This window comes from Poromitra crassiceps, assembly GCF_964638095.1.
Source record: "Poromitra crassiceps genome assembly, chromosome: 2".
In the NCBI taxonomy this organism is placed as follows: domain Eukaryota; kingdom Metazoa; phylum Chordata; class Actinopteri; order Beryciformes; family Melamphaidae; genus Poromitra; species Poromitra crassiceps.
The window spans coordinates 110,198,770-110,225,526 of NC_139624.1; the positions used below are offsets into that span (position 1 = coordinate 110,198,770).

At 43.3% G+C, this 26,757-nt stretch overlaps 1 protein-coding gene across 1 annotated transcript in view; it reads right to left on the reverse strand.

Annotated features, from left to right (window-relative positions):
* Positions 1-728: 728 nt before the first annotated feature.
* Positions 729-26,757, reverse strand: part of avl9 (AVL9 homolog (S. cerevisiase)) — an 80,421-nt gene continuing 54,392 nt past the window's right edge. The window contains exons 15-16 of the mRNA XM_083656558.1: positions 4,157-4,245; positions 729-3,128 (exon numbers count right to left, since the gene is read on the reverse strand). Of these exons, the coding sequence (XP_083512684.1) occupies positions 2,758-3,128; positions 4,157-4,245 (460 nt within the window). The 3' untranslated portion in view covers positions 729-2,757. The remainder of the gene's footprint in view (positions 3,129-4,156; positions 4,246-26,757) is intronic.

Here is a 26,757-nt window from a genome sequence, read left to right on the forward strand (position 1 = left end):
TGCCTTGCTCATGGGCACTGACAGGAGTATTAGTATGTCTTGATGGTGGGAGGAAACCCACAGGAAAAGAGGGAGAACGTGCAAGCTCCACACAGAAAGGACCTGACCTTGCTGTCAGACAACAGTGCCAACCACGAGTCACCATGTTACCCAACCACAATTAGTTGGGTAATTCTGTATGTCAACTATGCCACATTTCACTGTATAAGTATCTGTCTGTCATATATTGTAGTATTACACTGAACACCGAACAAAGTCTTCAAATGGAGACAAACTGAAAAAGTATTAATGAGTATGTGTAGGAAACCTGAATTTCAGCCCTTTGATTAAAACACTAGCTTCCTGCCTTGCTGGTGGCACCTGTCTGGTCCAGTTTTACTGCCAGCCAGTCATAACACTGGGTGTGAATGACTGGAGTCAAACAAACCCCCCTGGTCCGTCACAGGACATCAGAGCTGGGTCTAATGTCAGCTCAAAGTCATCCCTGAGGGCTCTGGGTTCATGTGTCCCTGTGATGCTGCTGAATTGTTGTTGGATGGCTGGCACATGGCTGCGTTTTTGTCCAGCCATGTGCTCCCACCCGCACCCAACCTCTTTGTTTGTCTGACCTACATTCACCCAGACACAAACCCTAATGCATCTCTTCTAAAAAACAAGCTCACAGGGACGAAGAAGACATCTTTCCCATCTTAGCCTAAAAAAAAGGTCTGCAGTATATTTTACTTTTTTTAATGCAGCAATATAGTATAATATCACTTTCTTCTCAAATACATTAAAAGCATCTGTCAAGAAAATATTTTGTGAATCTGGATTCACCATACATTCATAAATCTTTTAAATACAAAATGAAAATATATTTGTCAGAGGATAAAAAAGAAGAAAAAAAGACAGCTTGAACGGCCATTATCTCATATTCCAGCCATTTTCGCAAATGAAAAAGCAAATCCAAAAATGAGCTACCTAACTGGTCACAGCGGGTTTAAAAGCATGACAAGAATAAAACAAACCAAAGAGCGAACACACAAGATAGATTCAAGGACGGACAAAAAGGTGACACTCATTACAGCTGTAAAACTGGACTTGACAGTATGCTTATTAAACCACTTATAGAAACAAATAATCCAACAGTGTCGTACAATGATGTCAAATACAAACAGTATATTTGTATTATAGGGTGAAAAAAGGTTCATGTAAGCACCTCAAAATTACAATAATACCAGATAAGCAAGTATGCATAAATATAACAACAGTTGCTATGTGCAAACACACAGAGTGGTCGATAGGCTGGGACTTGTTCCAGTGTAGTCATGACAAAACATGGATATTACAGATTACGGTATGTACGAGCCAGCCTATACACAACAAATAAATAAGTTATCCGAACCTTAAACTATCTTCAGCCTCACTACTTTGTAATCAAATATAGCCCCCCCCCCCAAAAAAATAATAATTATACATATATATATATATATATATACACACACAGTATATATATACTGTATATATATATATATATACATATGTGTGTGTGTGTGCATGTACACATACACGCACACATACACACACACACAGTATATATATCGCATATTGACTAGGGGTGTAACGTTTTCGATACAGGAAAAAAATGCCAGATATATTTCCTTGATTTTTAAATGTTTAATTTTATTTGTTTTTATTTATTTTTAACACCTTTCATCTTTTTCGTCTCAGTTTTAGTTTACCAATATCCTTGTAGAGGACTTGTAGAGGAAAGATTAATTTCGGTTTTCGGTTTGCAATGCGTATTGAACCTACAGCCTTGTACCTAAACGGTTCAGTACTTAGTGTTACGCGCCTAATACTGACAGCTAAATACAAAAAGGCCTGTGATTCAGGAATCCAAAATTAGTCAAACATAGAACTGGGTGGTTCCTTCATAATAATAATAATACATTTGCAGCTACAGTAGGGAGGTTTTATCCAATCAGGGCACAAAATCTGGCATTGGGGAAAGAGGATCTATGCAACAACATCACAATAATTTCAGTAACAACATTCAGATTTGATAATTACATCATAGTAGTGTCCAACATTTGTCCGCTTTACCAGAAACGTGGTCAAACCAAAGCCACTCAAGCTGTTTTCCTACATAACTATACGCTACTTAGACATGGATGCTGTTACTGTGACAATTCCAGTTACTGCCGTGTATAGTGTGAACATGAGCCTAACCAAACCGAAGTGCTAAAAATCTTCTCAAGCTCTCATGCTGTCAGGCAACTTTTTTTTACAGTACTTCTTCATCAGCAAAATAGTTGGCTATATAGACAAACTCCAGAAATATGCAGCAAAGTGTCAACACGGCAAACCTGATGACTGCGTGTTGTGTCTTATACGAAAAGCATCCGATGCTACGCAGCCCGCTGGAATTCATCCTCGGATCAGAAGTGCTGGTCCCAGAGAGATCGGGTCTGTGAGACACGCCTCACGGTGGATCTGGACCATATAGTTACATCCCACTGCTGTGACCCCAAAGAGATCAAGGGGGTCGAGATGTTACTCAGAGATGGGATTGGTGAGGGTTCGTCAGGGTTTAGGACCTAAAGCTCCCGTTCATGTGTTATGGGAGATTACAGTTTTCCCCATTTTGGTCCCCCCGCGTTTGTTTTTCCTGCTCACATCCTTCATAAAACCAGGGCAGGGCAGGGCAGGTGAAAACCACCCAAACCTCCAGTGGACGGGAGGAGGAGGATGGGACAGGTGGAGGGAGGGGTGGTTTCAGGGCTGGGACCCAGGACAGGCCAGGAGGCTGTCACCGGCCGGGGGCTGGGGTTCAGGAGAGGCAGGGGGGGCGGTGACGGCCGGGGGCTGGGGTTCAGGAGAGGCTGGGGGGGCGGTGACGGCCGGGGGCTGGGGTTCAGGAGAGGCTGGGGGGGCGGTGACGGCCGGGGGCTGGGGTTCAGGAGAGGCTGGGGGGGCGGTGACAGCCGGGGGCTGGGGTTCAGGAGAGGCTGGGGGGGCGGTGACAGCCGGGGGCTGGGGTTTGGGACAGGCTGGTGGTGCGGTGACGGCGGCGGGCTGGGCCAGCGTGGAGAACCAGGAGGACATGGCTGACTTGGCACTGGTCAACGCTCCACCCACCGACTGACCTGGAGGAGAGCAAGATTTGTCAACTTCCCAGGCAGGGACTTAAAGTACTAATACATGGCATTTTCTTATCATTAACTGCTCTCTTTCGACAGAAGAACTGGGTAGTTAGCATTAGGGGTGTCAAAAATAATCGATTATAAGATGCATCGCGATGCGGACCTGCACGATTCTGCATCGATTCACAAATGTCAAAAATCGATTATTAAAAAAATAAAAATTATAATTATATAATCAAATAAACTATAATGGAAGTACATGCAGTTGTTTATTTTAATTATGGATCATTAAACAATGCAATTCTAAATGCACTTTTATTTTAAAAGTAGCCACACAGTGAGAAAAAAGAAAGTCAGAAAAAAAATCATGTATTCGGGGAAAAAAGTGATGCATCGATTTAAGATGCATCGAGATGCATCGATAATCGTTATCGAATCGAATCGTAGCCCTCTGAATCGTAATCGAATCGAATCGTGAGGCCAGTGAAGATTCACAGCCCTAGTTAGCATGAGCAGTGATAAAGTAAAGAGAAACTCAAACTGCCTCTCTCTACTAGTTCCAGGAATCGGTGTGATCTTGAGAACCATTCGTCCCATCTACTTCACACTTGACGGGTGTATTGCTGGGGACCTGAGGACGTGCAGTGTCAGATTTGGTGCAATTTAGACATGTTCAATATGAATAAACGGACTAAACAAGCGAACAGCTCTGTCTGAGTGCAGTGGGGGCTGTTCGATCATCACATCACAGCAGGTGGGGGCTCTGACTGGCTGAGCGGGCGCCCCCCTAAGTTAAACTGCCCAAGAATGAAAAATAAGCACACACACTAGCCAATAGGAACGCAGACACGTTCAGCAGAATCAACCAATGGAAGGCTATGAAATTGACTGAAACACAGGCAGAGGCTGTCAATCAAACAACAAGAATCTTGCAGATTACTAGCATGATGCAAACAGTCTGCCATGGATAAGATCATCAGCAATAAGCCATAAAGTGATTGTGAAAGTGATGGTTTGGTGCTCTTGCTTACCCACTGCCTTCCCGGTCTGCACCATGCTGCGGCTGGTGGTCATCATGGCGTTGCCAATCTTCTTCCCCCGCTCGCTGTTCTGCACCGAGCTGCAGTGAACAGGAAGAGGCACAACAAACAGCAGGTTCACAAACCACAAACACACTCCAATCCCTCTCCTCTCTTTTGTGACACATTTGTCCTCCTTTCCGAGAAACAAAATATACAAAAGTACTATTAGCTAAATGTTGCGGCAGCCTGTTGGGGGGATGATGTAACTGCAGTGAGACTGAGCAGCAGTCACAGGTGGCGTACAGTATCTGATGATGGGAGCGGAAACGAGCTGGGTCTGTTTCACCACAAATGCACGGCTAAACACGCCCCCGCCTCAATTCCTTTTTGCAGCAGCCTGCCTGGCCTGGTCAATACCAGCCCACAGCTGCAAAGCAGGGACTTCTGTCACTGTAACCTCCCCCCCACAACACACACACACACACACACACACACACACACACACACACACAAGTAAAGCATGTAGGGGAGAGAAAGAAATTAAAATAACCGCCTCTCGGTTGTATGAATCCGCCAACAAGTCAAATCAGCAGTCTACATCCATGTCTGTCCAGACTCATATAAGCACACATACCTTGAAGCGCACGGCGCAGTGAATCACAATCAGCTATATTGGCCAAGTATGTGCACATACAAGGAGATTATCTCCAGTTTGCTTAACTCTCAATGTACTCAAAGGATAATTAAACATTTACATTAACTACTATATACAATACAATAATAAGTGGATAATAAAAAAAAAAGTGTTTATTTTGAATAGGTGTATAGAAGAATCTGATGAAGGTTGTACCAAAACGTTATTCTTTTGTTCAATAAACCCTTTTTTTGCAAGTGGAGACGGTGTGTGGGAGTTCTGTCTTCTTTGAGTGTGTGTATATGAAAGGAATGTATGTAGTGTATATGTATAAACAAAGACTCATACAGATATATTTACTGTTATTTACTGTTCAATGTGAACAAGGTTTTGAGTCAGATATTGTGCAGATATTTCTCAGTAAAACGTATTTCAAATTGTGTGTGTGCAGTGTGCGGTTATTTCACAGTAAACATATTGCAAATTTGTGTGCGTGTGTGTGTGGTGTGCGTACATGGGAGGGTGTTATATACACAGGGGTAGGTGCTACAGGTTACTGCACATTGAGTGTTCAAGCTGGCAAGCTGGCAAAGTGAAGTGGTTCCAGTGTGTGCAAAAGTTTTGAAGTGAAAGATTTGAAGTGTTAATCAGAGTGATGGCCTGTGGGTGGGTCTGGTAGTTTTGGTGTACAGTGCTCTGTAGCGCTTGCCAGAGGGGAGGAGTTGAAACAGGGTGAGATGGGTCTGTGATAATCTTTCCTGCCTGTTTTACTCTGGAGGAGTACAGGTCCTGGATGGAGCACAGTTTGGCAGTGGTGTGGACATTCAGCCTTATGGTACTTTAGTTTAGACAATGTTTCTGGGTACCTCAACAACACAGCTAATCGTTTTTAACATGGAAAATGGTCCTACCCCTAAACCACCCACACCCCCCAGCCACTCCCTCTACCCACCCCTCAAACCTTGACACTCTACGACCTTCCTATCCCTATCCCCGCCCCCCTCTGACCATCCACATCCCCCTAGCTCAGGGGTGGGCAACTATTTTTCATGGGGGGCCACATGAGAAAGCCAGATTGTTGCCAGGAGCCGAACAAATATTGTCATGCCGTAACCCATGGATGGGCAACTTTGATGATAGAGAGGGCCACAAAAAAATGTCCTCGCTACCAGATTTTGCTGAGGGCCGAACGGCGCCAGCGCGAAAAATTTGGGGCATTTGAAGCCAGGTTTAGAGGAATAACTAATTTTAAATTAACAGTTGTGATGTCATTATTCAGTCTTAACCACCAATATTTGATCCTTTTCTCACTCACTCCTATGTCACCACCTGCTCTCCCTGCAGGGCTTGAAATTAACTTTTTTGACCACCTGCCAACAGTGGCGGCTCCAGCCAATTGTGGCTGGGGGGGCTTAAATATTTACAGCGGAGGCTAACTTTTTCTACATAAATAGACAGTGGTTCTCTTCTCAACCTGTGGTACAGGTACCACTGGTGGTACGTGGGGGCCCCTCCTCATACATTCATATGGTGGTAATTGCTCAGGTACTTGTGTAAAAAGGTTGAGAACCACTAATATAATAAATAATAATAATATGATTGATAGGGTGTGAATTAGGCTCTACTATTAGACAAGGAGGGCCCACTGCTTTTCCATTGAGAGCCAAATCCCCAACCCAACATTATGCATGTAAGTGCTTCAATGAGCTGAAGACTGACTGTGTATTTAGCCCTATGCCACACTGTATGTTGAGACTGATGAGTCCAGTTACACAAGGCTATATGCAGCACACACATTTAGATGGTAATTAAATCAAGAGTTTATATTCACAAGTTACACAAAAGATTTAAAATGTGCTATATTTTAGAGACAAATTAGGCTAATCACTGCATATAGGCTATATGTAAATAAACAGTGCCACATACACAGGCACATCCATTCATCAATAGTCTGTGCCAGAGTAAAAAGAAATAGAACCATTCATATAGACTGCACTATATAACAATCACACCAGTGACAAGACTGTATAGTGACTGAGCTGGACAACAGGCGTTTTGATACTTTTATCAAAACCAGCTCAGTGGCCTTGTGGTCTGAGTGTCTGCCCTGAGACTGGGAGGTTGTGAGTTCGATCCCCGGCCGAGTCATACCAAAGACTATAAAAATGGGACCCATTGCCTCCCTGCCTGGCACTCAGCATCAATGGGTGATCTAAAACAACAAACTTTCATGGGAGAACGACAGTTATGTAACAGTCAGCAACAGTCCAATAGGTTTGATATGCGTACAGCAGCTTCACATGCCTCAGAGAAACGCCATCCCCGACACAACTGCCCGGCAGCACATCGTCTTTGTACTGTACATGACGCACACGTCATGAAATAAGACTCTAACTATACAAACGCATGAGCACAGCATCGCGGCCAAAAAACACAACAGCACAGTTAGGCAAGCAGTCTTAACAAAGCCATTGTGTATATCAAATATAAATTCCATGCCCTTCCTACCTATTAACATCAGTGCACTCGATCCTGTGCTGTCCAGTCCAGTCCAGTCCGTGTACAAAATAAAGTATCTCCTTTGTGATGAGGAAATTGAACTTCCGCGGTTGAGACGCTTTGAGATGGAGCTAGTCTGGGCACCTTTCACCCTTTCAACCTTTTTGTCATGGGGCGTAAACCACGGAACCAGAATGAACACCGGAAGGCAGTGCGCCAAAAAACGTCTTTGTTGCCGTTAGCTTGACGTCTCTTTCCTCGATTAATTGTCTGATTCAAAGCTTCTGTATTGGCTTAAAAGATGTGAGATTGTGAATCCGCAATGTTTCTAAAATAACTTCTTCAAAAACTTCGTTCGGTACGTCCATCTTTTGTTTTGTTGTTTGCCGTTCTGATACTTGGGTCAAATTGTCAAGTTAACGTAAAAGTTGACGAGCTAGAAACGCTGCCCATCCGGTCTAGGGCGGGCTCTAGGCCGGAACCAGGTAGGGTGACAAAATCAATTGTGAGCGGAAGCCAGGCTCTTTCTCGCCGAGAAGAGCCTGGTGACGCGAGGTTAGATGGAGCAGGCCACTTTGAGCAGAGCAGAGGGGAGGTCCTTCTCTCACACCATGCCATAATCACTTGCCAGTAGGGGGAGAACGCCTCTATAAAAAATTGGCCGGCCCGGTGCAGCGCATGGGTCAGACCAGCCACGGAGGTGTGTAAATGCTGTGTTCAAGGAGGCTGGGAATTTTCCCTTCTACTATGATGAACAGAGCACCAATACATCGATCAGTGGATTTTTTTTTTAATTAATTTATATTTTTAGAATAAACTTCAGAATATTTGTGTATTAGCCTAGTTTAGTTGTTATAAATTAGGTTTTTGTTTTTCTCCAAAGACATTTCCAGGGGGGGCTTAGGGGGGGCTTGGCTAATTTCAGGGGGGCTCAAGCCCCCCCCAGCCGCCGCGGCTGCCTGCCAATATGGCTGCTAGATTTTAAAGTTACCAGCCAATTAGAATTTCCACTACCCAAATTGTTTTTCTTGAAATAAACCAGAATATGAGTGGGTTAATTTAAGCATAAGTATCAGTAAGATTCTCAAAGCCTGTGTTGAGGGTCACACGAAAAAAAAAGCACTCTTGAAGCTAAATAAATCCAAAATCAACGAGTTTTATTATTTCAATTTATTTAAATTATTATTATTATTTAAATTTCTACTTCAATGTAGAACAGTAATTTCTTACACATGAGATTACTTTTAGCCTTTCATAAAGATTATTGAAAGATATCCCATATTCCAGACTGAAATGTTATAACAGAAGTGGAGTATTGGCCAGAATGACATGAACATTTGGACACTTATTCAGCGGGTATCTTGCATGTTGCGTTCAGGTGCACTGTAAAAAATAAAAATTGCAATTCCATTGCGGGCCACACAGGGGGCAGCCCATATTTTGCCCATGTGTGCCCTAGCTACTCCACTAACCCACCCCTTGAATCCCAACTCTCTAGGAGAGGGGTGTCAAACTTACTGCCCGGGGGCCAGAACTGGCCCGCCAGAGGGTCCAATCCGGCCCACATGATAACTTTGCAAAGTGTAAAAATTGCACTGAGAAGTCCTTCAATCCAATGTGATTATGGTGGCTTATGGCTTATGGTGCGTTCACACCGACCTATTAAAGTTTTTTGCTGGCATCGAGTTTACATACAAAGTCAATGCAAACGAGCGATTGAGCGTATATTCGTCCGAGCGACAGAGACAGAGCGATAGGGCGAAAATTCGCTCGTCCCCCGAAATTAAATATCCCAACTCGAGCGAAATTTTGCTGGCAACATTCGCTTGCCACTCAACGCTGATTGGCTGCCATAACCCCGGAGTATTATTCATTCTTGCATCGGGGGGAAACGCAGTTGTGTTGTTTGTGTTTTCATCCTGTCTAACGTTAGAGCTGTGTGCTGCTTGTTTCTTGACAGTGAAGATCTCTCTTCTCAAGCTTGCCGCACCCCGCCCACATCTATCAGCGGGCCGACAGAGGTGCTGCCAATTGTGCACAAATAGTCTCTCCCTCTCTCCGAAGTATGAACACCTCGGCCCGAGGGCGGAGTGCGCTCCCGGTTTGCGGAGCGATTTAAACAGAGCGATTCCAAAGGGTTGAATTGAGCGACAGGGAGAAAAATAAATATCTCGGTGTGAACAAAGCTTAAGGCGATGGGTCTGACCACATGAGACTTCCACAGTGGCTTCTATTTTTCAGGCCCGGGGCTAGCCCCTTGACTTTTTGTCAAACAGTACTACACTTCAAAACAGGCTTTCTACAGTGTGTTACTTACTAGGTAATAAAGCGATGCACAGTGGACACACAGGCTTCCACAGACCGACTATCCATCTAGCTGACTGACCCAAATAAACAGCTCCTTATCTGGCATAGTGGAGTACACTGACAATAAAAAAAGATCCCGCGGTGCATCCCCCGTCCCCATCCCGTGGCTTTGTTTCCTGAAAACATCTCTGCCACTCGGCCGCTCTTTGTGGCCGCTGACGAGACCAAGGAAAGCATGAATAGGGTCGGCTCTGTCAGCCCTGGCATAATACACATGCAACACAGCACATTCACCAGGAAGTCAAGCATAGGGCCTACGTTTTTTTTCCAGGGAGTATAAATAGAGAGGGGTTGGTAGCAGCAGCGGTGGGACAAAGAGTATTCATCGTCATGTGAGGTGTGGAGGGAGGGAGGGGAGAGAGTTTCAGTTTCTCAGGGTTCCCACACCTTCTTAAACATCAAATTCTTTCCCAACCAACTTCACTTAACTTCAAGCACCCAACACGGCATAGTTTGAGAGACAAGGATCAAGGTTAAATATAGCTGCAAGCGGCAATGGCAGGGGTTCAAGCCTTGCGCAAATTGAACACCTAATAGTCCTTGAGGCAAATTTGTAGAGCACGTTCAGGTGAACATGTGGAAAAAAGTTGTATGGAAATTGGAGAAACAGCCTGGGAGTTACAAACGGGTGTGAAGTTATGGCATATTTTGTGTTAGGCCACGCCCACTTTTTACATCTGCGGCGCCCCCTTTTGGTCAAATTGCGAAATAGCATGTCAGAAATGCCATTCCAGATGAGGCTGAGAAGTTTGCAACCGATTATGCGAATGGACTTGATTTACAGTTATTACATGCTTACACCATCGACCCCGCCCACTTTCACCAATGATGACAAAACTTCAGATTTTGACTAATGCTGCCTACACACTAGAGGATTTTCAAATCTTAACCAATTTTAAAAACATGAGAGACCACAAACATAAGGACAATTTCATCAGATTTTAACATTAAAATCGCCTGAACGCACACACTAGACGATTCGGCCAGACTGCGAGACCACACACCAGCCGTTTGAAGTACAGACTCACAGCGATTCCAGCAACTAGACTGTTAGGCTGTTTATATCCCACAAAACTGCAATTTTTTCCCACAGACAACAGCAGATGGCTCTCTAAACATGCACCGAGCGGCGGGTCCACTTCAAGCAGCGCGGACACCCTCGCAAAATGAGCTAAAACAACGTCCTGTCTGAGAGCTCATATTACAGCATATCTGCTCCCTTGAAGCAAACCGCTCCGCTCGGCACATGTTTGGAGAGCCATCCGCCACTGTCCACCCTGTTTGAAGCTGCTGTGAGGCTGCTGGGGAGAGAGGAGCTACATGGCACTGCTGTTGCTCGTTTGTTGTGAGCGCAGCATTAACATCCGGGTATGACGCGTCAACGCGTCCCGGTCTGCTCGCTCTCATTGGCTATTGCGGGTTCCGTCGGGAGACAGCCATCGTAAATATCAAACATGTTTGATATGCCCGATTCGAGATCGGGCAGGCTCCGATTCAATCAATAATTTATTGACACCAGACACTTGACAATTATTTTGACAAAAAATCGGTTGAGACTAGCCTCGAATCGGGCCACGCCCCCCCGAGGGGAATCGGGCATTAAATCGGGCATTTTATCCTCTAGTGTGTGGGAAGCATTAGACATACTCCTTGATATATCTGCATATTTTCGCGATCATTGGACAAACAGGTGCGGAGTTACGGCCTTTTTTGTGTTAGGCCACGCCCATTTCTGGCATTTATGGCGCCCCCTTTTGGTCGAATTGCACAGAATTTGACACAAATAGTCTGTGATGATCTCCGAACATCTCCAGCAAGTTTCATGAAGATTCGTTAATCGGTCATGAAGTTATGACAATTTAGCTGAGAGGCCACGCCCTCTCACAACTTTAACAATTAATATCTCCGAAACGAAAGTAGATTTCAGAAATCCAAAAATCGAGGAGATGTCGAAAATGTGTTTTCCAAACTTTTCAAAATATCTCAAAATTTTTCCAGACGGACCTTGAGGGGTCCTTGAGGCAAATTTGTAGAGCAGGTTCACCTGAACATCTGGAAAAAAATGCTTGAAAATTGGACAAACGGCATGGAAGTTATGGCCTTTAAGGTAAAACCTTCAATTATAGCGCCACCTTCAGGCCGATTCGAAAAATATTTCTTGTGCAGAAACTAGCCACCAATATCTGTCATTGTGGCAAATTTCAGGTCTCTGCCATTTACCAACTCACGGGAATTTGCGTCGGGGCAGATGAACAACAACAACAAGAACACGAATAATAAACCAGCACAAAAACAATAGGGTTTCAGCCCCTTCGGGGCTTGAACCCCTAATAATTACTGTTACAACACTGAAAATCGTACTAATATAATCAGGCGGCCATCTGCGCCATGCACAATGTGTCTGCCAGCTCACGAAGCGGGCGAGACCTCGAGGGCAAACCAACGAGGCATGGGAGAAATGAGCACTGCTAGTTGAGCGGGCGAGCACACGCAGCGAGAGAGGCAGCGAGGGACGCTAGAAAGGACTGCTCGATATTTCTAGTTTTTATAATGAGATGAGATCTTTTAACTAAGATGGTACGGTGATCAACCATCAAGGCGTTTCCAATCAAAGATCATGATTGGAGTATTGGGTGCACACCTGCAGTAGAATATACCTGGCGTGGTCCCAGTTTGGAGAAATGAAGACTGGTCGCGCCAGGCAAGTAGAGTTGTCTGCTGGGTGTGAACAGGGTCACAAGCAAAAATGTAAAAAAAAAAAAACAGAAAATGTAAAATGCTTCCATACTGCTCACCTGGCGTAATCCAAGTCTCCACAAGCCCTGAGATACCAAGTTGACTTGAAAATACATAATTTTCACCGTGTTTTTACCTGAAATCTTTACAGGTGCTCCAAGAAGTGGTGCTCACCACTTATACTTCTTCGAGCAATGTGGCTACAGTGCTGTTTTCCACTAAAAACGGGGTGTAAATGACATATTTTCAAGTCAACTTGGCATCTCAGGGCTTGTGGAGACTTGGATTACACCAGGTGAGCAGTATGTTTTTTTTTTTTAGTTTTTGCTCATGACCCCCTTCACACTCAGCAGACAGCTCTACTTGCCTGACGTGGCCGGTCTCCATTTCTCCAAACTGGGACCATGCCGGCTGCATTCTTCTGCATGTAATACACTGACTGTCCACAAGTACTTCATACAACCCAACATCAAAAAATCCAAACTATCCCTAAGAAATATCTACCTATTATCAAACAAAAAAAAGAACTTCGATTTATATTATTGCCCAAAATCTATACATTCAAGCACTTTCAATAACCCATGTATATTTATGTATATTTTCACAAACTTTCAAGGCATTGTCCACCTCTGTAAAAACTCACAAACTTTCAAGGATTTCAAGGACCAGTGAGAACCCCTTTACTTTCTCAAGCACTGTCCCGATGACCAGAATGCAACAAAGCCATCCCCCTCCTGTCCAGTAGACCCTGCTTCTCTCCCCTCCTGTCCAGTAGACCCTGCTTCTCTCCCCCTCCTGTCCAGTAGACCCTGCTTCTCTCCCCCTCCTGTCCAGTAGACCCTGCTTCTCTCCCCCTCCTGTCCAGTAGGGCTGGGTCGGTTTGAAAATTTTAAAACCGGTTCGATATTGCCGTCTAAACCGGATCGAACCGGTATACCGATTTTTTTTGTAATTAATTTTTTTTTTTTTTTTTTTTTTTTTAAAGCAGGGCTCCCGAGTGTGGCCCATAACTGTCTGTAGTGCAACTTCAGTCCACCTGATAGCGATAATACACCTCTAAGCTGGTATTGTCAACCAGCAATGATACTGAATAAAAAGAAGCAGGACACCTGTGTAACAAACACACCCTGTATTTATTTCTCATAACTATTCAGCTCAACTTTTCTTCTAAACATCAAAATAATAAATGAAATAAGACTGCTGCCTATAGTGCAACTTGAGAAAAGGCTAATAAAAACACAAGCAGTGCAATCAGAATGGATTGGCTTACAGCTGAGCTGCCTTATAAACTTCAAAACTCACAAATTCACACAATATAGGGCCTAGGCATGGGTCGGTTTGAACATTTTGAAACCGGTTCGATATTCCCCAAAAAAACGTATCAAAGCGGCTGCAGTTGGTGGCGATAATGCACCTCTAAGCTGGTATGCTGCCAACCAGCACGAACACTGAATACAAATAAGCAGAACCTTTTAACTGTAACAACACACTGTTTTTATTTCTCATAACTATTCAGCTTAACTTTTCTTCAAACATCAACATAATAAACAAAATAAGACTTTTGCCTACTAGTGCAACTTGAGAAGAGGCTAATACGAACAATAGTGCAATCAGAATGGACTGGGGGGAAAAAAAAAAAAAAAAAAAAAAAAAAAAAAAAAAAAAATTAAGGTTTTTTCGGTTTGCACGTGATCAAACCGGTTTGGGCTCGTATACCGAACCGAACCGGTAAAACCGGAAATCGACCCATGCCTACTGTCCAGTAGACCCTGCTTCTCTCCCCCTCAAGAGGGGGGGGGGGGGGTTGGAAGGTCTGACTGTTTATTGATGCAGGGGGACAGTTTGTGCCGACTGATGAGGGAAGCAAGGCAACGCTTCAGCTTCAGGAAGCCATCTGGTTGGGGGGGGCTGCTACCGCCACACCGCCATGACTGATGGCTGCTCCAGCCAATAAATACAAAAAGAGAGAAAAAAGAAAAAGAAATCACATTGTAAAAATGCATCCAATATGGGTCCAGGCAAGGACACAGTGGGGGTGGGTGGAGCTTTGTAGTGATGCTCAGAGGGGGGATTTCCCCTGTGGCTGTGTATCTACACTACCAGCTGTTTTGTTGTGTCCATTTTGACATGTTTAATGTGATACAATGCAGTGACTCTCAAACTTTTTCATATCAAGGACCCCTAATGTAGTGCTCATTTGAGCCGCGGACCCCCATTTGATTTCTCTCGAACACAAGTCTGAGAATATTTCTGTTGTTAGATATGATTTTGTACAGAATTCCATGACTAACAGTGAAACTATTATCAAAAAGTCATCCTTATTCTCTTCTTCTTTATGTTCTAATTGTGTTAATTTCTAGTACATGAAATAATGAGAAAGTTTCACAATTAATCAGTTTCCTGGGGGAAACCCCTTCAAGGACGCCTGGTGGTCTTCGGACCCCACGTTGAGAACCACTGATATAATGGATGAAGTGTGAAGTTCCAAAACAAAATAACCCTCTCTCTTCACTTTGTACCATTTGCTATTGCTGAAGGTGAAAATGCCAAATAATAATCTATAAAACATCTGGAAAGCCCAAAGTTTCCGTCTTTGGAGTTGGTGCCTTGAGCAAGGCATGCGCGCGGCTGGTGTGAATGACTTCGCCAGTTAACAAGGACGCCGAAATGAAACTTGTGGGTTCAGCGTAGGTTGAGCTTAGGTTGAGTGTTGCTTCGGTGTATGGTGTGAACGGGCTGTAAGTCTGGAACACATGAACCCCACTCCAAACAAGAACTAGCGGCAATGAAGACAGACTGTTACGTCGCCCTACCATCACCAAAAAGTTGCACTTGTCTTGAACACACCACAAAGACTACAACCGACGGTCAACGGCTGTAGCTCAGGAGGTAGAGCGGGTCGTCCACTAATCGCTTTGGATAAAAGAGGTCGGTGGTTCGATTCCCAGCTCCTCCAGTCTGCATGTCGAAGTGTCCTTGGGCAAGATACTGAACCCCAAATTGCTCCCGTTGGTGTGCCAGCCCCCTGCGTGGTAACCTGCCGCCATCGGTGTGTGAATGGGTGAATGTAGTACTGACTGTAAAGTGCTTTGGATAAAAGCGCTATATAAATGCAAGCCATTTACCATTTTACAGGCCATTTAACTAGCATGTATGTTCTTGTGCCTGTGTGAGACCATTTTCACACCACTCTCGCTCACCACTTAAACGGTTTCATAATATAGCTACTTCTAATCTAGCCCCTTTCGCGACTCTTCCAGGTATAATAATTAATAATAATTAATCCCCTCCAGAGTCCCTTATCTGCCCATAGACATCCACGCCACTCTCACGCCCAAGCTATCTAAATCAGCGATATGCAGAAACATTTCAAAGCCACCAACCAAAGCAGAAGGGTTCATTGCTTCTCGACAGCGGGGTTTGAAAGCTCGATGTTGCTAATAAATAACTTTAATATACCAATCATTCTGTCTTGTGCTGCTGCACCCAGCCATCATATCGCTCTACAGCGCCCCTCTGGTCGGAAGCACACGGAAGAACACATTGAGAAGGCACGGCGGCTATCTTGGCATTTGCGAAAAAATAATATCACCAGCACAGAAAAATAGGCATTTATTAGCAGCATCGAGGTTTCAAACCCTGGCGTTGAGAAGCAATGACCCCTTCTGCTCTGGTAGGTGGCTTTGAAATGTTTCTGTGACACTTGTAAATACATGCGTATTGCTGATTTAGACAGCTTGGGCGTGAGTGGCGTGGAAGTCTGCGGAAGTCTATGGACGGATAAGGGACTCTGGAGGGGATTAATTATTATACCCGGAAGAGTCAAGAAAGGGGCTACTTTTAACCGAGAATAATGTCTGATAAAAAGTTGTAAATGGCACTGGCGTTTTTGCTTGTGTAAGACAGGAAGAGGCGGAGGTGGAAAAAGAGGGAGAAAGCGCACTATAAATGGGTGATATCATGCAGCTCAAGGGGCTTTCCCAAAGGCACGTTGTCATGAAAATATTCAGATTAGATGGGGTTGGAAAATGAGCAGAACATTTTGTGTGTGCCCTCTCTTCTCCTGCACTGCTTCGCTACCAGCTGAGCAGCCAATCAGCATGATTTCTCTCACCGACTGCTTGACGGCGATTCAACAACCGAAAAAGTCGCCCACAAGGCCGACTAGAGCTGACGGGGTGGGACACACCACAAAGACTCACCGACAGCCCATACACTGCCGACGCCCGATTATGGGCTCTATGTGTCAGGGCCAGGGGTTTTAGGTCTCCTGTAGTCTGCCAGGGACGAGAAGAGTCAATAAACACTCGTCTCCAATGGTCAAGGCCACTATGCCCTCTCCTCCTAATACGCACACGCAAAACTCCCCAACACTGGAAAATCCACACACATCTCCCTGAATACCCTACCTACTGTTTCAGCAGTACAGTGAAGAACTGCTCTGACACAAAGCTGAGGCAGGAAATGAGACGCATTTATTCCTTAGAAACTCAAGATGACCGAGTGTCAAGCTTCCTGCCCTGCCCCGCTCCATACAGGCTATATACTTCCTGGCCTGCCCCGCTCCATACAGGCTATATACTTCCTGGCCTGCCCCGCTCCATACAGGCTATATACTTCCTGCCCTGCCCCGCTCCATACAGGCCATATACTTCCTGCCCTGCCCCGCTCCATACAGGCTATATACTTCCTGCCCTGCCCCACTCCATACAGGCTATATACAAGCTTCATGCCCTGCCCCGCTCCATACAGGCTATATACTTCCTGCCCTGCCCCACTCCATACAGGCTATATACTTCCTGCCCTGCCCCACTCCATACAGGCTATATACTTCCTGCCCTGCCCCACTCCATACAGGCTATATACTTCCTGCCCCACTCCATACAGGCTATATACTTCCTGCCCTGCCCCGCTCCATACAGGCTATATACTTCCTGCCCCACTCCATACAGGCTATATACAAGCTTCCTGCCCTGCCCCGCTCCATACAGGCTATATAGACCAAATCAGCGGCGATGTTTACATTCACTTCCGGGTACCCCTGAGGTCCACACATTATAATGGCGGTGGACGGCACAAACTGACGTGTTGAAGACAAAAACAGACAAAGAAGACAAAAATGGTTCGTCCGTGTTGTGTTGTTGTTTAATATCATTCATAACAACACTTTCACTAACGTTAGTGGAGACCAGACTAGCTAATTTACCTGTTGGACCAGACCAGAGTAGACTTGAAGCTAAATTAAATTAACGTGGCGTCAGTAGCTCTGTCTGTAAGGTTAACGAGTCTGCAAAAAAACAGCGAGTTTGACAGACAAACAAACGTTATTAGCTAGGTAACACTACATAAAACAAACACAGAAGAAAGGCTAGATACGTCGGACAAGCATGTTTACCAACCGTTTAACCATTTAAATTGAAAGTAGTCGGCCGAAAACAGCGAGAGGGTTTGACAGCATTTATTTGACAACACGCACATTTAAACCTGCCGCCTTCCCCAAGTGGTACCCGGAAGTAAATTTGTTTACATGGTGACGTCACGGTGATTTGGTCTATACTTCCTGCCCTGCCCCGCTCCATACAGGCTATATACTTCCTGCCCTGCCCCACTCCATACAGGCTATATACAAGCTTCCTGCCCTGCCCCGCTCCATACAGGCTATATACAAGCTTCCTGCCCTGCCCCGCTCCATACAGGCTATATACAAGCTTCCTGCCCTGCCCCGCTCCATACAGGCTATATACAAGCTTCCTGCCCTGCCCCGCTCCATACAGGCTATATACAAGCTTCCTGCCCTGCTCCATACAGGCTATATACTTCCTGCCCTGCCCCGCTCCATACAGGCTATATACAAGCTTCCTGCCCTGCCCCGCTCCATACAGGCTATATACTTCCTGCCCTGCCCCGCTCCATACAGGCTATATACAAGCTTCCTGCCCTGCCCCGCTCCATACAGGCTATATACTTCCTGCCCTGCCCCGCTCCATACAGGCTATATACAAGCTTCCTGCCCTGCCCCGCTCCATACAGGCTATATACTTCCTGCCCTGCCCCGCTCCATACAGGCTATATACTTCCTGCCCTGCCCCGCTCCATACAGGCTATATACTTAATAATAATAATAATACATTTATCTTATATAGCGCTTTTCTAAATACTCAAAGTCGCTTTACAAAAAACACAGAAATAAATACTTTAATTTGGAAACATTCATGAAAAGGTGGGGACAGTAGGTAGAGTGGAGTGAGGTTAGGAGGAGAAGGCGAGGTTGAAGAGGTGGGTCTTGAGAGCCTGTTTGAAGGAAGTTATGGACTGTGATTGACGGATGTGGCTGGGGAGAGTGTTCCAGAGGGTGGGTGCGGCAACTGAGAAGGCCCTGTCGCCCCAGGTCCGGAGCTTGGTCCTGGGGATCGTCAAGCAGTTGGTGTCTCCGGACCTGAGGCTGCGGGTAGGGACGTGGCGGGGGAGGAGATCAGAGAGGTAGGGAGGGGCCAGGTTGTTGAGGGCTTTGTAGGTGATGAGTAGAATTTTGTAGTTTATCCTGTATTTGACTGGGAGCCAGTGGAGGTTATGAAGGACGGGAGTGATGTGGTCTCGGTGGCGGGTGGAGGTGAGGAGGCGGGCAGCGGAGTTCTGGACGTATTGGAGTTTGTTCCAATACTTCCTGCCCTGCCCCGCTCCATACAGGCTATATACAGAGCCTGCCCCGCTCCATACAGGCTATATACAGAGCCTGCCCCGCTCCATACAGGCTATATACAGAGCCTGCCCCGCTCCATACAGGCTATATACAGAGCCTGCCCTGCCCCTCTCTATACAGGCTATATACTTCCTGCCCTGCCCCGCTCCATACAGGCTATATACAAGCTTCCTGCCCTGCCCCGCTCCATACAGGCTATATACTTCCTGCCCTGCCCCGCTCCATACAGGCTATATACTTCCTGCCCCGCTCCATACAGGCTATATACAAGCTTCCTGCCCTGCCCCGCTCCATACAGGCTATATACTTCCTGCCCTGCCCCACTCCATACAGGCTATATACTTCCTGCCCTGCCCCGCTCCATACAGGCTATATACTTCCTGCCCTGCCCCACTCCATACAGGCTATATACTTCCTGCCCTGCCCCGCTCCATACAGGCTATATACTTCCTGCCCTGCCCCACTCCATACAGGCTATATACAAGCTTCCTGCCCTGCCCCGCTCCATACAGGCTACAGTATATACTTCCTGCCCTGCCCCGCTCCATACAGGCTATATACTTCCTGCCCTGCCCCGCTCCATACAGGCTATATACTTCCTGCCCTGCCCCGCTCCATACAGGCTATATACAGAGCCTGCCCCGCTCCATACAGGCTATATACAGAGCCTGCCCCGCTCCATACAGGCTATATACAGAGCCTGCCCCGCTCCATACAGGCTATATACAAGCTTCCTGCCCTGCCCCGCTCCATACAGGCTATATACTTCCTGCCCTGCCCCGCTCCATACAGGCTATATACAGAGCCTGCCCCGCTCCATACAGGCTATATACTTCCTGCCCTGCCCCGCTCCATACAGGCTATATACAAGCTTCCTGCCCTGCCCCGCTCCATACAGGCTATATACTTCCTGCCCTGCCCCGCTCCATACAGGCTATATACTTCCTGCCCTGCCCCGCTCCATACAGGCTATATACAGAGCCTGCCCCGCTCCATACAGGCTATATACTTCCTGCCCTGCCCCGCTCCATACAGGCTATATACAGAGCCTGCCCCGCTCCATACAGGCTATATACTTCCTGCCCTGCCCCGCTCCATACAGGCTATATACAAGCTTCCTGCCCTGCCCCGCTCCATACAGGCTATATACTTCCTGCCCTGCCCCGCTCCATACAGGCTATATACTTCCTGCCCTGCCCCGCTCCATACAGGCTATATACTTCCTGCCCTGCCCCGCTCCATACAGGCTATATACTTCCTGCCCTGCCCCGCTCCATACAGGCTATATACTTCCTGCCCTGCCCCGCTCCATACAGGCTATATACAGAGTTTGACCCCCCTCCAGCTCCACGGACACGGCACGCAGGCAGCGGGTCGACCCAGGCAGGACATCACACTTCAGATATTCTCATTCACACAGTCGGGACGTTAACGCACAAATTACGGCCAAAATGATCATCTCACTCATTTTACTGCATACTGTGATGGGGTTGTTAATCACAAATACTGCTTTTTAAGATTTAAGGGACAAAATGATTTGACTGCTTGTCAAAATGTAATAAGATGGTCCCTGTAAACGGGTCGAGAATGTAGTAAAACAAGTTATATATACTGTTAGAAATGATAATGCAATAAGATCTTCAGACAGATATTTTAATAGTTTTTGTCCCTTACATATGCTACTATACATTGTTACATTAACCAGCAACTACTATATTATAAGGGGTTTAACAGTTGCAACAAACCCCTTACATCTACATCCTGTCGGTGAAACCCCTCGGTGTCAGGTGAAAAGAAGCGGCTGGCGACTGCACATGTATCAGAGGAAGCATGTGCTAGTCTATGGCTCTCCACAGATCAGCAGAGGGGGAAATGAAAAAACGTAATAAGAAAGAAAGGAAAAAAAGGCAAATATAGTGAGATTCTGCAACAATTAATCACGAAAACTAACACTGTGATATGATTAGTCCTTGTATCTTGAACACTGTGATATGATGTGTCCTTGTATCTTGAACTAACACTGTGATATGATTAGTCCTTGTATCTTGAACACTGTGATATGATTAGTCCTTGTATCTTGAACTAACACTGTGATATGATTAGTCCTTGTATCTTGAACACTGTGATATGATTAGACCTTGTATCTTGAACTAACACTGTGATATGATTAGTCCTTGTATCTTGAACTAACACTGTGATATGATTAGTCCTTGTATCTTGAACTAACACTGTGATATGATGTGACCTTGTATCTTGAACTAACACTGTGATATGATTAGTCCTTGTATCTTGAACTAACACTGTGATATGATTAGTCCTTGTATCTTGAACTAACACTGTGATATGATTAGACCTTGTATCTTGAACTAACACTGTGATATGATTAGTCCTTGTATCTTGAACTAACACTGTGATATGATTAGACCTTGTATCTTGAACTAACACTGTGATATGATGTGACCTTGTATCTTGAACTAACACTGTGATATGATTAGACCTTGTATCTTGAACTAACACTGTGATATGATTAGTCCTTGTATCTTGAACTAACACTGTGATATGATGTGACCTTGTATCTTGAACTAACACTGTGATATGATTAGACCTTGTATCTTGAACTAACACTGTGATATGATTAGACCTTGTATCTTGAACTAACACTGTGATATGATTAGACCTTGTATCTTGAACTAACACTGTGATATGATTAGACCTTGTATCTTGAACTAACACTGTGATATGATTAGACCTTGTATCTTGAACTAACACTGTGATATGATTAGTCCTTGTATCTTGAACTAACACTGTGATATGATGTGACCTTGTATCTTGAACTAACACTGTGATATGATTAGACCTTGTATCTTGAACTAACACTGTGATATGATGTGACCTTGTATCTTGAACTAACACTGTGATATGATTAGTCCTTGTATCTTGAACTAACACTGTGATATGATTAGTCCTTGTATCTTGAACTAACACTGTGATATGATTAGTCCTTGTATCTTGAACTAACACTGTGATATGATGTGACCTTGTATCTTGAACTAACACTGTGATATGATTAGTCCTTGTATCTTGAACTAACACTGTGATATGATTAGTCCTTGTATCTTGAACTAACACTGTGATATGATTAGTCCTTGTATCTTGAACTAACACTGTGATATGATGTGACCTTGTATCTTGAACTAACACTGTGATATGATTAGACCTTGTATCTTGAACTAACACTGTGATATGATTAGTCCTTGTATCTTGAACTAACACTGTGATATGATTAGTCCTTGTATCTTGAACTAACACTGTGATATGATGTGACCTTGTATCTTGAACTAACACTGTGATATGATGTGACCTTATATCTTGAACTAACACTGTGATATGATTAGACCTTGTATCTTGAACTAACACTGTGATATGATTAGTCCTTGTATCTTGAACACTGTGATATGATTAGACCTTGTATCTTGAACTAACACTGTGATATGATTAGTCCTTGTATCTTGAACTAACACTGTGATATGATTAGTCCTTGTATCTTGAACTAACACTGTGATATGATGTGACCTTGTATCTTGAACTAACACTGTGATATGATTAGTCCTTGTATCTTGAACTAACACTGTGATATGATTAGTCCTTGTATCTTGAACTAACACTGTGATATGATTAGTCCTTGTATCTTGAACTAACACTGTGATATGATGTGACCTTGTATCTTGAACTAACACTGTGATATGATTAGACCTTGTATCTTGAACTAACACTGTGATATGATTAGTCCTTGTATCTTGAACTAACACTGTGATATTAGTCCTTGTATCTTGAACTAACACTGTGATATGATTAGACCTTGTATCTTGAACTAACACTGTGATATGATGTGACCTTGTATCTTGAACTAACACTGTGATATGATTAGTCCTTGTATCTTGAACTAACACTGTGATATGATGTGACCTTGTATCTTGAACTAACACTGTGATATGATTAGACCTTGTATCTTGAACTAACACTGTGATATGATTAGTCCTTGTATCTTGAACTAACACTGTGATATTAGTCCTTGTATCTTGAACTAACACTGTGATATGATTAGACCTTGTATCTTGAACTAACACTGTGATATGATGTGACCTTGTATCTTGAACTAACACTGTGATATGATTAGACCTTGTATCTTGAACTAACACTGTGATATGATTAGACCTTGTATCTTGAACTAACACTGTGATATGATTAGACCTTGTATCTTGAACTAACACTGTGATATGATGTGTCCTTGTATCTTGAACTAACACTGTGATATGATTAGACCTTGTATCTTGAACTAACACTGTGATATGATGTGTCCTTGTATCTTGAACTAACACTGTGATATGATTAGACCTTGTATCTTGAACTAACACTGTGATATGATGTGTCCTTGTATCTTGAACTAACACTGTGATATGATGTGTCCTTGTATCTTGAACTAACACGGTGATATGATTAGTCCTTGTATCTTGAACTAACACTGTGATATGATTAGACCTTGTATCTTGAACTAACACTGTGATATGATGTGTCCTTGTATCTTGAACTAACACTGTGATATGATGTGACCTTGTATCTTGAACTAACACTGTGATATGATGTGTCCTTGTATCTTGAACTAACACTGTGATATGATTAGACCTTGTATCTTGAACTAACACTGTGATATGATTAGTCCTTGTATCTTGAACTAACACTGTGATATGATTAGTCCTTGTATCTTGAACTAACACTGTGATATGATGTGTCCTTGTATCTTGAACTAACACTGTGATATGATTAGTCCTTGTATCTTGAACTAACACTGTGATATGATTAGACCTTGTATCTTGAACTAACACTGTGATATGATTAGACCTTGTATCTTGAACTAACACTGTGATATGATTAGACCTTGTATCTTGAACTAACACTGTGATATGATTAGACCTTGTATCTTGAACTAACACTGTGATATGATTAGACCTTGTATCTTGAACTAACACTGTGATATGATTAGACCTTGTATCTTGAACTAACACTGTGATATGATTAGTCCTTGTATCTTGAACTAACACTGTGATATGATTAGACCTTGTATCTTGAACTAACACTGTGATATGATTAGACCTTGTATCTTGAACTAACACTGTGATATGATTAGACCTTGTATCTTGAACTAACACTGTGATATGATGTGTCCTTGTATCTTGAACTAACACTGTGATATGATTAGTCCTTGTATCTTGAACTAACACTGTGATATGATTAGTCCTTGTATCTTGAACTAACACTGTGATATGATTAGACCTTGTATCTTGAACTAACACTGTGATATGATGTGACCTTGTATCTTGAACTAACACTGTGATATGATTAGACCTTGTATCTTGAATTAACACTGTGATATGATGTGTCCTTGTATCTTGAACTAACACTGTGATATGATGTGACCTTGTATCTTGAACTAACACTGTGATATGATTAGACCTTGTATCTTGAACTAACACTGTGATATGATTAGACCTTGTATCTTGAACTAACACTGTGATATGATTAGTCCTTGTATCTTGAACTAACACTGTGATATGATTAGACCTTGTATCTTGAACTAACACTGTGATATGATTAGACCTTGTATCTTGAACTAACACTGTGATATGATTAGACCTTGTATCTTGAACTAACACTGTGATATGATGTGTCCTTGTATCTTGAACTAACACTGTGATATGATGTGACCTTGTATCTTGAACTAACACTGTGATATGATTAGTCCTTGTATCTTGAACTAACACTGTGATATGATGTGACCTTGTATCTTGAACTAACACTGTGATATGATTAGACCTTGTATCTTGAACTAACACTGTGATATGATGTGTCCTTGTATCTTGAACTAACACTGTGATATGATGTGACCTTGTATCTTGAACTAACACTGTGATATGATTAGACCTTGTATCTTGAACTAACACTGTGATATGATTAGACCTTGTATCTTGAACTAACACTGTGATATGATTAGACCTTGTATCTTGAACTAACACTGTGATATGATTAGTCCTTGTATCTTGAACTAACACTGTGATATGATTAGTCCTTGTATCTTGAACTAACACTGTGATATGATTACGGTAGACCTTGTATCTTGAACTAACACTGTGATATGATTAGACCTTGTATCTTGAACTAACACTGTGATATGATTAGACCTTGTATCTTGAACTAACACTGTGATATGATTAGACCTTGTATCTTGAACTAACACTGTGATATGATTAGACCTTGTATCTTGAACTAACACTGTGATATGATGTGTCCTTGTATCTTGAACTAACACTGTGATATGATGTGACCTTGTATCTTGAACTAACACTGTGATATGATTAGACCTTGTATCTTGAACTAACACTGTGATATGATTAGTCCTTGTATCTTGAACTAACACTGTGATATGATGTGACCTTGTATCTTGAACTAACACTGTGATATGATTAGTCCTTGTATCTTGAACTAACACTGTGATATGATGTGACCTTGTATCTTGAACTAACACTGTGATATGATTAGTCCTTGTATCTTGAACTAACACTGTGATATGATTAGACCTTGTATCTTGAACTAACACTGTGATATGATTAGTCCTTGTATCTTGAACTAACACTGTGATATGATGTGACCTTGTATCTTGAACTAACACTGTGATATGATTAGTCCTTGTATCTTGAACTAACACTGTGATATGATGTGACCTTGTATCTTGAACTAACACTGTGATATGATTAGTCCTTGTATCTTGAACTAACACTGTGATATGATTAGACCTTGTATCTTGAACTAACACTGTGATATGATTAGACCTTGTATCTTGAACTAACACTGTGATATGATGTGTCCTTGTATCTTGAACTAACACTGTGATATGATGTGACCTTGTATCTTGAACTAACACTGTGATATGATGTGACCTTGTATCTTGAACTAACACTGTGATATGATTAGACCTTGTATCTTGAACTAACACTGTGATATGATTAGACCTTGTATCTTGAACTAACACTGTGATATGATTAGACCTTGTATGTTGAACTAACACTGTGATATGATTAGACCTTGTATCTTGAACTAACACTGTGATATGATTAGTCCTTGTATCTTGAACTAACACTGTGATATGATTAGTCCTTGTATCTTGAACTAACACTGTGATATGATGTGACCTTGTATCTTGAACTAACACTGTGATATGATGTGACCTTGTATCTTGAACTAACACTGTGATATGATTAGTCCTTGTATCTTGAACTAACACTGTGATATGATTAGTCCTTGTATCTTGAACTAACACTGTGATATGATTAGACCTTGTATCTTGAACTAACACTGTGATATGATGTGACCTTGTATCTTGAACTAACACTGTGATATGAGTAGACCTTGTATCTTGAACTAACACTGTGATATGATTAGACCTTGTATCTTGAACTAACACTGTGATATGATTAGTCCTTGTATCTTGAACTAACACTGTGATATGATTAGACCTTGTATCTTGAACTAACACTGTGATATGATTAGACCTTGTATCTTGAACTAACACTGTGATATGATTAGACCTTGTATCTTGAACTAACACTGTGATATGATTAG